Consider the following 14,116-nt stretch of genomic DNA (forward strand, 5'->3'; position numbering starts at 1 on the left):
CCGACATCCGCGCGGACGGAGTCGCGGGCTGAAGCTAGTCAGAAATAAATATCTTTTGTTTTCATTTGCACATTTTTCTATTTTATAATTTTTTACACAAACATTACATTTTTTTTATTATATACAAAATTTGTTTATCCGTTTTATTAGTGAAACTGAACAACTTTCACTAAGAAACTTAGGTCTAAAAAAATGTAGAGAGTTATGCATTTTGTATGTAAAGCTTATTTTTTTTTATATTTCGTCCAAATTTCTTTGTTAAAGTTGATCAGTTATATAAACATGAAGTTGAAGATATCAATAGAACGTATTCGCAAATTTTGTGTACTTATAAAGAGAATCAACTGGTGTAATTTTCACGAAAATTGTTTCAAATTGTCATTTTAGGTACTTATTACGAATATTAAATTATGCATACGAATGATTTAATTTATAAAAATTAAGTGGAGCAACTTTCCCTTAGTACATTTGTATTATTTACATATAGGATGACAGGATGCATTTGTTTGCACTACTAGACCAAGCCCTTAAATAAAAATATTTTGACTTCACTCCAAATAGGTAAACAAATTGAGTTGTTCAAAATACAAATTGCTTCCGGGAAAATATCTCTTTTAAGGGCATTAAATATTAAACTATTGGCTGCATGGAGTTTCGAGAGTTAAAACAAGCTGAAAGTTATATTATAGAATATTCTGTAAAAGGAAGTAATTTGAATGAATGAATATTAATTTATTGTACACCATTTAGGATACAATTTATAAACTTAACAATTAATTATTCAAATTACAGAAGGCGGTCTTATCGCTAGCAGCGATCTCTACCAGGCAACCCAAAAAAGACGAGGAAAATAAATAAAGTAAACATGGTGGTGCTTATTAAATAAAAGTGCAAGAATTGGAAAGGTTGGAAAAAAATTTTGTGCAACATTTTTTCGTTACGCGTGACATTTTTCCGTTACGCGCCATCCTGTTTTTATTCCTACCACGCGTGATTGACGTATTTCTGTAAAGTTGCATAAAGTAAATAAGGTCATAAAGAAGTTTCACTTCTTACGTGTGTACACTAGTACACGCACACATTTTTTATATAATAGTAATTTCATATTGAGTATTATATAATAATTAATATATTTTGTATATTAATATATTTTCTTGTGTTTGATTTTACGTAAGTATTATAAGTTTAGAAATTAAAGATAATAAGGGATTTTAAACGCGTTTTATTAATTTTGCTATCAACTCTTTATTTCTAAGACTTTACAGCGAGCGTGGTTATTTTTTATGATTATCGTTATCATCATGTTATCATTGTAAGGTTAATTTTCAGGAAAATGATTGCAGAACAAGAAACAAGAAATAAAGTCTTGTATTTTTACGACAGATGCATTTTTTAATATTAAGGAATATATTATATGCAAATATTGAAAAAAGTATATAAAATAACATTCATACAGCTTAATAATAAGTAACTTAAACATAATATTATGATTGAATTTTCAAAAGCTTACGTACAACGTTGAATGTACGTACTTTTTGACAACCGGACAAAAAAACTTTGTTCACTACATAGTAGGTACGTTCATACAAGACAAGCTTTTCGCTATCTGTGAGTCTGTATGCTTAGATCTTTAAAATTACGCAACAGATTTTAATGTTTTTTTTTTAATAAATACAGTGGTTCTCGCCGAAAGATTTACTATATCATGTAGTTTATTAGATTTCAGACAAAGCGGACGAAGACGCATCGGAAAGCTAGTTTTATAATATTATAGGTAATAGAGACACATTCGAATCCATTTAATACGTATCCCTTACAATTATAGGGACAAAGGACCAAGAACCTCTAGAGGATCAAACCTTAACCAGGGCCTCTTTAAATGTAATTATGGTTACGTGATTCTGTTATCTCATTACACAAGTTTGACCCGCGTCAGCTCTTGTGATTAATTGGTATTATCTATATAAATAAGTAAAATGGTCCGTTTGTTAGAGTTTCAGTGTATTGTAATATTGTAGACGAAAGGTTCAATTTATGTAGCGATTTAATGATAAAAATATCAGACATTAAAAAAATAGTTTTTCATTAGTAAACTATAGGTATTTTACCCTAATAATCTTATATATGAAATTCTCGTGTCACAATGTTAGTCTGCATACTCCTCCGAAACGGGTGGACCGATTCTCATGAAATTTTCTGTGCATATCGGGTAAGTCTGAGAATCGGCCAACATCTATTTTTCATATGTACCACGGGCGAAGCCGGGGCGGGCCGCTAGTATTATGTAAATTTATACCAAATAAACAATTATTGACAAGTAAACATAGAGCTAAAATATTTTTAATACCTTGTCGATTTTAACGTAAGATGTAAATGTAATGTAGTTATGTAGATAAAGAAAGAATTGCCTACAATACAGAATTTTTAAATTTGTCTGTTTGTTTCGACAAATCTACGAAAGAGCTGGATCGATTAAAACGGAAACGGAACGGAATTTTAACTTGTAGGTAACTAAAAAGAAAATTGCTCTTCTCTACTGTTTTTGTAATTCGCTTTACTCAGAACCGATTTTTGCGAATCAATATTTCACATTTAAAGCAAAGTCAGAGACAATAAATAGTATATTTTATTTAATTAAGAATGAACCAAAAACCAGTCATGGTCTGTATCGCGGGACCTTTTTATTTCCATAGAAAAAACATAAATAACTTCTTTTGTGTTGGGTGAAATTCTGGTATGAATAAATTAGGTTAGACTCATAAATTATGTAAAAGAGATGTATGTATTTAAACTTGTGACACTGAATTAAAACTATCTTATCTAAAGCTGAAGAGTGTGTTTGTTTGTTTGAACGCGCTAATCTCAGGAACTACTGGTCCGATTTGAAAAATTATTTCGGTGTTAAATAGCCCATTTATCGAGGATGGCTATATTTAATTCGGAAAAGACAAAAAGAAGCAGAGCAACGCGGGTAAAACCGCGGGGCACAGCTAGTATTATAACTAAACTATCATAAACTAAAATATCAGGACTAGCTGTTAGTATTAAACATAATATATGTATATAGGCCTATAATTCCTTGGAGAAATGAGATGTCCTATTTATAGTTGGAAAACTAACTATTCATATGACATGAAGACGCAAGTTCTACGGCAAACTTAATTTATATAATACTAGATTTCCGCCCGCGGCTTCGCCCGCGTTTGCAAAGGAAAACCCGCATATATTCCCGTTCCCGTGGGATTTCCGGGATAAAACCTATCCTATGTGTTAATCCAAGTTACCCTCTATATGTGTGCTAAATTTCATTGTAATCGGTTCAGTAGTTTTTACGTGAAAGAGTAACAAACATCCATACATCCATACATCCATACAAACTTTCGCCTTTAAGATTAAGATTAAGATGAATGTCATATAATATACAGAAACTTTCCTACGCGTCCAACTCACACTTTAATCTTATTAATTTACTAGCTGTAGCTGTTGCCCGCAGCTTCGCCTGCGTGGAAAAGATAAACAAATATGATACAAATTTTCATCCCCTATTGTATTCTCTTGGGGGTAGAATTTTATTTTTATTTTATTTTTATTTTTCTTTATTAGGGATAATAAACAGCAGAACAGTGGTAAATTGTACAATAAAACTTAATCTAAATACAGGTATAACTGTCCAACCAACAACATTATCCACAGTTTGGATACATACATTTTGATACGTGCAACAAATGCGAATAAGAAAAAATAAATATAAATGTGCACTTAGCCATGGCAATAAAAATCAAATAAATTAAGAATTAGAGATAAAAGTAGAGGGACGCAAAATAAGATAGGTTATTGCATGTTTAAGAGCAGATCAACTAAACCTCTTCGAAACTTAAATTTTGAATTCGAAAAAATGTCCAGGTCAGAGAAATTTTTATTAAAATTGTCAACAACATGACGTAGAGGGGAGCGCAAGCCAGCATTCGAACGACATGCCTCAGTAGCGAATAGATGATAAGTGCGCAGCTTTCGCCGGTATACAGTTCGTGGCACGGTGTAAAATAATTTACTCACGAGATACTGACAGTCAAATTTGTTATTACAAATTCCGTACAAGAACATGGTCTGAAGGAGCAAACGCCTATTTTTAAGAGTCAAAAATTTGTATTTATTCAAAACGTCTGAATATGGGATATATTTTTTATGACATCTGTAGTTCATGGTATTGAAAAACCTTTTTTGAACTTTTTCAATAATATCCGCGTACTTGTTGTAAAATGGGTCCCACACGAACGAGCCATACTCTAATTGCGGACGGACCAACGACGTAAATAAGTGTATAAACGTAGAAGGCTTTTTGAATTCTAACGATGCGCGCATTATAAAACCGTACATTCTATAAGCTTTACTGGTGATGTTAGCGATATGTAAATTCATGTGAAGATTTTCGTCGAGAGTGATTCCAAGATCTCGCAAATACGTAACCTTATCTAATGTTTCATTACAAAGATTGTAGTCAAATAGAATACGATTCCTATTCTTTGTAAAAGTAATAGTGTGACATTTGGGAACACTAAGATTTAATTTGTTATTAGAACAGTAGGTATTAAGTCGGTCCAAATCGTCTAGAATTGATCAAAATCCTTTCTTAGGGGACGCCTACGTTATGACATCTACCTGCATGCCAAATTTCAGCCCGATACGTCCAGTGGTTTGGGCTGTGCGTTGATAGATCACTATATCAGTCACCTTTGAGTTTTATATATATAGATTACTAGCGATCCGCCCTGGCTTCACCCGTGTATCCTATATCTAACGATGAAAGAAAGAAAGATATTTGGATACGGATCAGTATTTCCTGAGTTTAGCGCATTCAAACTAACAAGAAATACTTTAAATTAATGTATGTATTCATGTCTAAACTTGTACTCTATATTAGGCTCTATCACAGAGGCTCTATATATTTATTTTCATCGAAATCCGATCAAAAATATGAATAGCATTTCTACTAGTATTATATTATTACATTTGCTTGTAAAACTGAATGAAATATAATTGATTGAATGTTCAAGTATTAACACTAATAAATCTAAGCCCAATTTAACATTAACTCCCACATATTTATTGCAGTACTTAACAGTTGTATAAATTACAATACGTTTAAAACTGACTACCTATATTTTTAACCCGCGGGCAAACTTATCTCAATTACACTGTGGACCATAAATTTTGGCGGCATCTTATTCCAATAATAATTAAACGCCAATACAACCTCGGTAGCGGACGCCCAAAACGAAGAAGTTTGAAAACAGCCTAATTGAACAAAAATGTATAGAAATATGAGCTTTAATCAGCTGTGTTAAAGGTTATTTTTCTGTGATAATGAGGACAGGATTTGATTGCCCGTTGTGTTGTGTACCGGTTTTTTGAAGGAACGGTCTTAAATATACACCTAGTAAGTGTTTCTTTTTTTAAGAACGCTTTGTGTCCGTTGTTATCGTGAATTAAAAAGATAAAACAATAACTTCTGATTTTTTAGATCTCTAGTGATTGTTAAGTTTATTGTTGATTCATTATTACTGAAAAAGGTACAAGTTAATGTTAATAATTTATTTCCTTTAACTGTAGTATTTGGTGAATTCCCGTGTCCCTTAGTGGGGTATGGGCACAGCCCCCCTATGCAAGTGGCTTTCTGTTAGCGTAGCGTTCAATAGAATAGACTACGAATGTATGAGATTGACGTAAGCTGTAGATAAAATTACCTACAGCTTACGTCAATCTCATACATTCGTAGTCTATTCTATTGAACGCTACGCTAACAGAAAGCCACTTGCATAGGGGGGCAGGTATAGAATAGATTTATTATGCATATGATTCACTGATAGATTTTCTTTACAGACAAGTAGATACCTAGGTGATCACTGATCAGTCTTCTATGTCGTGCCAGACCGAGACATTTTTGTTAGTCACTGGGATTCGAACCCAGGTCCCCACGGCTCCACGCTCACGCCTTAACCACTGCACAAGGCAGCAGGACCTATTTAGCAGCATAAAGTGGTAATATTTAGTAATCTGAAGTAGTATTTAGCAGTTCATAAAATTGATACGATACCCTAAGGTAGCTATTACAAGAAAATAATTTGTTGCAATGTTCGCTACAAAATCGGCTGTCATTTGCCCAAAGGCTTTGCAAAAAGAGGGAAATGAATAACAAAACCAAAGAACGTCGAAGCACGAACCAGGTTTATTAGTAAAAAGTAAAAATATCTTGACATCGGTCTTGTATGACGTTATTTATAGGTCCCTGCAACTTTTAAAGGAATTTTTAGCTACATTAATATTATAACGAGGAAAGATTTGGTTTTTATGTTAAGGCATAAAATCAAAAATTGTGCAACTGATTTTGAAAATTCTTTCACGGGATAAAATATACTTTAGGTGTTGACAGGTGTCAACAGCAAAGTTAACATCAGCTGTTAGATTTTAAATTATAAAATTATTTAAAACGAATTGTATAGTACTTAAATAGAAAATATTAGTAATTATTAACCATTACATTGATGTACAAGTGAAAATTATTGTGAAACACACCTTCTATGGGATCTACGCAACGTTTTGTATAACGCGGAGGTCAACGAGTCAACGGTTATCCAAATTCAAACTTCTTCCATAAACCAGGGGAGTACTAGTTTTATAATTTCATATTTAATTATAAACAACACCTACATTCATTTGTTATACCAACACCGCTCATATTTAATGAGCTACGTCACAATAAATACATTGGCACAAAAGTTACCGTCTCACTTTGCTTGACAAGTTGGAAGCAATTTAGAAGACAAAAACTTATCGCCCCAGACAATATTATTCTTTACTCTTTACTACATCATACCGTTAAACACTTATCAACATTTAGTACTATCATAATAGTATTCAAATATAATTATCTCATACATTTTCTTTCATCTGTTTCAGCAACTAAAAAATACAACATGCTGACCCGCAAGGCAGTAGCTAAGGACATGGAGAACAAATTAAAAGCTACACTCCATGATTTGAAAGCTTCACAATCTTTATGTGAAAAACTCATACAAGAGCGGGATGATAGTGAATTAGAAATTCAAGAAGTAATTAAAAAGAACTCTCTTCTAAAGGCCGAGCTGGCTGAACTACACATGAAATACATTTATAGTGAAGACAAGTGCAAAGCCCTCCAAGACGTTGTGGACAGCTTCCAGCAGTGCTCTAGTGACCATGAGATAGCTCTCAGCCGTATCGCAGAGTTGGAATGTAGCTTAATGGAAGTGCAAGAGGACAATCCCAAGCGGCAATGCAACACACCAAGTAGTCTTCATGATGAATTAGTTGAATGTGGACAGTTAAGTGGCTCTGTAAACTTTAAAAAAATCAATTTCTCTTCACATAAGAAGTTGAAAAAATACCTTAGATTAAGTAAGTTTATCAAGCGTACCCAATCAATTGTTAGAAAGAGTTCTTTAAAAAATGTAGTTCAATTAGAGAAAGACAATAAAAACCTGGTTCAAGAGTTAGACAAATATCATAGGGATCTAGAATATTATAAAATCTTGTATGATGTAGAAACAAATGAATTAAAGGAGAAGATAGACTCTTTAAGTCATATGTTAAATGATGTCAACCAAAAATATTCTGCTGCTCAAATACAAATAAACGAGCATATACAACAGGCAGATGACTTAATTAAGTTGAGTACTGAAAATATGGATCGCTTTGAGTCGCTGACCAATAAATATGTATGTCAGTGTTCAAAAAGTGACAATGAGCAAACGTCGCCCCATAAGCTTGACTGCACAGACATACATAGTGTAAAACCCGTGACAACAATTTCAACTAGAAAAACTAAACACCTTTCCGAGCAGGAAATTTTTGTGTTGTCAGATAATATTGGTCAGGGTTTTGGCGCTATGCTCAACAATTTAGGGCTTAAAGTCACTAATATTTGCACTCCTAACAGTTCATTTAATTATATAATCAAATCACTTGATCATTTCAGCTTTAATAAGAATAATATTGTAATTATACTATATGGAGATAGTTTAAATGTAAAAAATAAGGATATTGATGTAGGATTTCAAAAAATGTTGGAAATTAGTAGTAAGACTAAATGTAAATTTATGTTGTGTACATTGCCATACCTACCTGGTTTGACACAAGAACAAAATAGATTAATTCATAATATGAATTTAAAATTGTATAATGTAACAAATCATCATCGTGATGCATTTATTTACTTTGACATTAATTTGTGTATTAAATCTTTTACTTTGACAAAGAATACAGTGTATCTGCCATCTAGATATAAGCGAGAACTTGCTATGTTAATAGCATATAATATTAACCAGTCTGGTACATGTTCGGTATCAGACCCTGGATCTACTATAATTTTATGTAGTAGTAATTATATACACCAACCTAGTGTTGACAGAAAATCTAGCCCTAAGCTAGATTTAAACTAGTATATAAGACAACAGCTAAGCAGACCTTTTCTATTGTACATCAAAACATTCAAGGCTTGGCTAGCAAATTATTAGAAATAGAATTGTTTTTAAATCATAATAGTATTAAGGTTTTTTGTGTAACAGAACATTGGCTTAAACAATGTCAGTTGTTAATAAATATTGATAATTATAAATTAAAAAGTATATACTTCAGGACATATGCTATTCATGGAGGTTCTCTTATTTTTGTACATAATAGTGTAAAATGCAAAGAACGAACTGACATTGTTAGTCTTTCTGTAGAACGGACCATTGAACTGTCCTGTGTTGAACTGGAGCGTTACATTATTGTTTGCGTTTATAGACCCCCTTCCAGTGACTATAATATGTTTGAGACAGTCATGGAAGAAATATTAAAGCGTTTAAGTAGGAGTAAAAAAAAAGTTATAGTATGTGGTGATTTTAATATTGATATACTTTTACAAACACAAATGGCAACACGAATTGTTAATTTGTTTCAGTCATTTAATCTGTATAAACTTTTTAATGAACCCACACGAATTACACCTACTTCTGCAACCTGTATTGATAATATATACTGCGACTGCATCTGTTTAGAGAAAAATATTCTCAATACACTCACTTCGGATCACTGTGGCCAGAAAGTAGTTTTTGAATGGGATTGCTTACCTGAATTTAAAAGAATTAATGTTAGGCCTATAACTAAAAAAGGCATTAATAAATTTAGAGATAATATTAATAAAAACCTGCCCGTACTGAATGATCAATCCTGTCATAATAATCCTTGTGAAATGTTTAAAAATCTTTTTAATTTAGTTCATAATGAATTTGAAAAAATATTTAAAGTTAAATCTTTAAATATTACCAAGGATTTACCATTTAGTAAATGGGCGACACCTAGCATACATAGGTGTAGGATCGTTCTTTATGAGTTATATGGTATGAAGCAATATAATAAAGACCCATCTTTTCTTAGATATGTTAGAAATTACTCAAAAACTTTTAAAATTGTTTGTTTTACTGCGAAGCGTTTGTATATCAGAGATAAAATACGCGACTCGGATAATAAAGTTAAAACAGTTTGGTCTATTATTAATGGTGAATTGGGTAAAAGCAAATCAAGTAATACCATAAAACTTGTACATAATGGCATGGTTATTGACAAAAATGCTGATGTTGCGCTTGCTTTTGAAGATTTCTTTAGTAGTGTCCCTGCTAGCATTACTAATAATTTAAACTCGTCTTCAGTACTTGCAGAGACCTTTTTGAGGGACCATGTTGCGGGGTGCAGTACATTATTTCAATTGCGTCACGTAACTGCTAATGATATTGTTACAGCATTTAAGACACTTAATTTAAAAAACACTTGTGATCTTTGGGGAATGTCCGTAAATTTAGTTAATAATATAATAGAAAATATTGCAAACAATTTAGCTTTCATATTTAATAAGTGTTGTGACTATGGTACATTTCCTAATTTACTAAAGCTTAGTAAAGTTATACCTCTATTTAAGAAAGGCGATCAAGAAGACTGTAACAACTATAGACCTATCTCGATTTTACCAACATTAAGTAAGGTATTCGAAAAGTTAATATTAAACCAATTGACTAGTCACTTTGCTTCTAATAATTTGCTGCACACCAAACAGTTTGGTTTCACAAAGGGGCGCTCAACCACAGATGCTGGAGTTGCACTACTAACACATATATATAAGGCATGGGAAAACTCAAAAAATGCTTTGGGGATATTTTGTGACCTCTCCAAGGCATTTGACTGCGTTGAACATTGTACATTATTGCGTAAACTTAATCACTATGGGATTAAAGGACAAGCTCAGAACCTCATAGCCTCATACCTGCATGATAGGATACAAACTGTAGTTGTTAATGGAGAACGTTCTAGCGGTGCGTCAATTAACATTGGTGTTCCACAAGGATCTATTTTAGGACCCTTCTTGTTCTTGGTATATATCAATGATCTACCTTATTATTTACAGGATAGGTGTGAAATAGTTCTGTTTGCAGATGATACCTCATTAATATTCAATGTGGATAGGCATGACCCAAATGTTGACGAAGTGAACAGTACTCTTTTACACATATCCGACTGGTTTACTGCTAATAATTTATTATTAAATGCCAAAAAAACAACTTGTGTTGAATTTTTACTACCTAACGTTAAAAAGTTGAGCAGAAATATTACCTTGAACGGGGAGGTATTACACCCTACAGAATCGACTGTATTTCTTGGGTTAACATTGGACGAGAAACTACAGTGGGGAGCCCATGTCAACACCGCTGCAGGTAAGCTCAGTTCAGCAGCATATGCAGTCCGAAAGGTAAGGCATCTCACCGATGAAGATACAGCTAGATTGGTTTATTTCAGCTACTTTCATAGTATTATGTCCTATGGAATTCTACTATGGGGCAGGGCAGCAGATATAGAAACTATATTTATCTTACAGAAAAGAGCCATTCGCTCTATATATAATTTACGTGCTCGGGACTCACTAAGAGATCTCTTTAAGAATACTGGTATCCTTACTGTACCATCACAGTATATATTTAATAATATTTTGCATGTACACAAAAATGCCGACGTACACACAAGAGTAGGAGATAGACACTGTTATGGCACAAGGAACAGAAATAGAATTGAAATGCCATTTTTCCGATTAGCTAAAGTTAAAAATTCATTTATGGGTCAAGGTATACGCTTTTACAATAGAATTCCTCATAATATTAAAGAGTTTGGTAGTGCTAAATTTAAAACTTATGTAAAAAATATATTAGTTCAGAGAGCCTATTATAGCATTAAGGAATATATGGAAGATGAAAATCCATGGAGGGTTGTCGCGTAAGAACCACAGGACAGTTCTTTGGCATATTATGATATATTATGTAGTTAGATTTAAGTTACAGATTATGTAATATTGACAATATGATTTTAAAAGAGCAACTATGGAGTTTCTTGCCGGTTCTTCTCCATAGATACTGCTTTCCGAATCGGTGGTAAATGTTAAAAATACTTATGTAATGACGATTCGAAAGTGCTACTAAAAGTAGTCTAATTGAATAAATAAATGTTTGAGTTGAGTTTGAGTTGAGTTGAGTTTATTTCGGATATAACTTTTTTAAGGTTTTAATGCTAATACTAATTTTGTATGTTTGTAAAGCACAAACTCAAAAAATACTAAGCTGATTGTGAAAATTCACGAGCAGAAAGCCACACGATTCCTAAGTGTACAGTTGCATAAGCTCTTTTTTTACGCACCTTTTCATAGATTTTCTCAATAATTTCGTATGTTTGTAAAGCAGAAACTCAAAAATTATTAATCCCATTTTGAAAATGATAAGATAAATTTTGAAAAAGAAAGCTACAGTCTTCTTGATCGCCAATATTATCATTTTCACTGTTAACCACAATATAATTAACATTTATGTAAATTCAGCATTGAAAATTATAATACCTGAGTATCATTAAAATTTCTATACTTTTCAGGAAAACCCAGACAAATCCGGGGCAGTGTATAAAATGAAATTCCCGTTTCCTCTAATCGTATTTACAGCTTACCTTCCACTCTACCGTGATATTATCCCATTTAAGAGTTGAACAGTTTGTTTGCTTTTATACCAACCATTTCATGGAAGATGGTGGAAACTTTTATCTTTCCTTATCCCTTTTAATGTTATAAAGGGTATGTGTGAAATTAAGGTTAAAGATACATAAAACAATAATTTAAGTTTTTAAAAAAATGTGTGCGTGTACACACGTAAGAAGTGAAACTTCTTTATGACCATATTTTTCAAAAAATAATTTACTATATGCAACTTTATAGAAATACGTCGAATCACGTTGGGATAAGAAAAAGATGGCACGTAACGGAAAAATGTCACGCGTAACGAAAAAATGTTACACTAAATTATTTCCAACCCGGATAAAGAAGTTTCACTTCAAAAATATTTCACTAATTTGTACCAATGACTAACAATAGTGTTTTTTGTATAAAACTGTTTTCTATGAGAAGATATCACTTTTGATTTTTTATTTATTTGTAAAAGCTGTATCTTTGTCGCAAAAACTAGATCCTATTTGAAAAAAATCTTTAGGTGTTAGATAGCCCATTTATCGAAATTCGAGGAAGGCTATATAGGCACGTTATCGTCACGTGAAGACAGGAAGAAAACTGCGGGGTACAACTAATCTTTACATTAAATAAAAGACTATAATTTATATAGATATAATGTTGATTTGATAAATTTTGCTCTGAATAAATAGAATTAAAAAAATAATCCATTTAAGAAACACCTCTTTATTAAGATTTTCAAAGAAAAAGTAAATGAACCGTGGGAATAATTAAAATCTTAAAAGCATTTTATATGTGGGCGTCATTTACCTGTACGCTTTGTATTTGATTAACTGAGTATACAAAATTAAAGATGGATGTCCACTACAAGACTCGTACTATATTACTCACAACTTTTCAACTTTTCAATTACTCACAAAAATCTAAAATTAAAACTAAAGCAATACTTTTTAGTTAATATGTATAAATAAACTATCATAAAAAAAAACCTTCTAATAACTCTAAAATATAATTAAACTGTTCATTCATAAAATAATAAGAACTTATTACTAATTTTATCTAAATATAAATACAAATAATACAAAATTATAGATTCACGGAAGGATCATACTGTATGTTTACACGGCCAGCAAGATTACCGATGTCGCTCGTCACTAAAAATTTTCTAAGTAGAGGGTACTTAGAAAATTTTTATTAGGATTAAGGACTAACAATAAGTATTAAAACATATGTAGCGGTTTGTGGGCTTATGGTGCACAGAAAAACTTGAATGAGTTTATGATTGCATCAATGTAAATTAGATCATAAGAATTAATATTATGTTAAATAAATAAATAAATAAATAAATATCACGAATTATATCTTAGAATATCTATTAGGAGAAATAGATATACTTGAATGAATGAAAACTTTATTGCACACACCAAGAGAAAGAAATAACTCAAAATAAAATACAATTTGCACAATAGGCGACCTTATGGCTACAGAGCCATCTCTTCCAAGTAACCCAACCAAGGAAAACGATAATAAATTACGAATACAACTATCTATATACAATTACTTAATATTAGTATTACATAATATTATTATTTCTCTTTTTCTACCTTACATCTCGAATTTGTCTGGTGATATTACTGCTCAGTGATAAGGTCGCTCTTTCTTATTTATTATTAAGTACAGCATTTCACTGTTTTTTGTACTTAATACTATAATAGTGTATGATAAACTGTTTAACTATTCTATTATATTATGTCTTATATATTTATGTACGTCTTATTATATTAAACTAATATTTTTGCATAGCGTAGCACAGACAGGACGACACGCCTAATTAATTAGATCAAAGATTTGTTTATTTTCAATAGAAAGTTCAAATGCAGAAAATATTTGAATTTCAAGTTAATTGATTGCCAAATAATTGTTAAATTGAAAGAAGAAAGTAATTAGATTTCATTGGCCTTAAGAATATTCTAGAATCTTGAGAATAGTTTAGATACGTTCTGTTTCAGGGGCTAATGAACTTAATATTGTGACTAGTAAATGAATAAT

At 31.8% G+C, this 14,116-nt stretch overlaps 1 protein-coding gene across 1 annotated transcript; it reads left to right on the forward strand.

The window, feature by feature from the left end:
- Positions 1-6,416: 6,416 nt before the first annotated feature.
- Positions 6,417-10,079, forward strand: LOC149896801 (uncharacterized). The gene has a single exon (XM_090117119.1). The coding sequence runs from the start codon at positions 6,975-6,977 to the stop codon at positions 8,475-8,477; it is 1,503 nt and encodes a 500-aa protein (XP_089973245.1). The 5' UTR covers positions 6,417-6,974; the 3' UTR covers positions 8,478-10,079.
- Positions 10,080-14,116: the final 4,037 nt, after the last annotated feature.

This window comes from Colias eurytheme, chromosome 27 (assembly GCF_061535395.1).
Source record: "Colias eurytheme isolate Ceu_HAF_F1 chromosome 27, ilColEury1 Martin Lab GWU primary, whole genome shotgun sequence".
Classification (NCBI taxonomy): domain Eukaryota; kingdom Metazoa; phylum Arthropoda; class Insecta; order Lepidoptera; family Pieridae; genus Colias; species Colias eurytheme.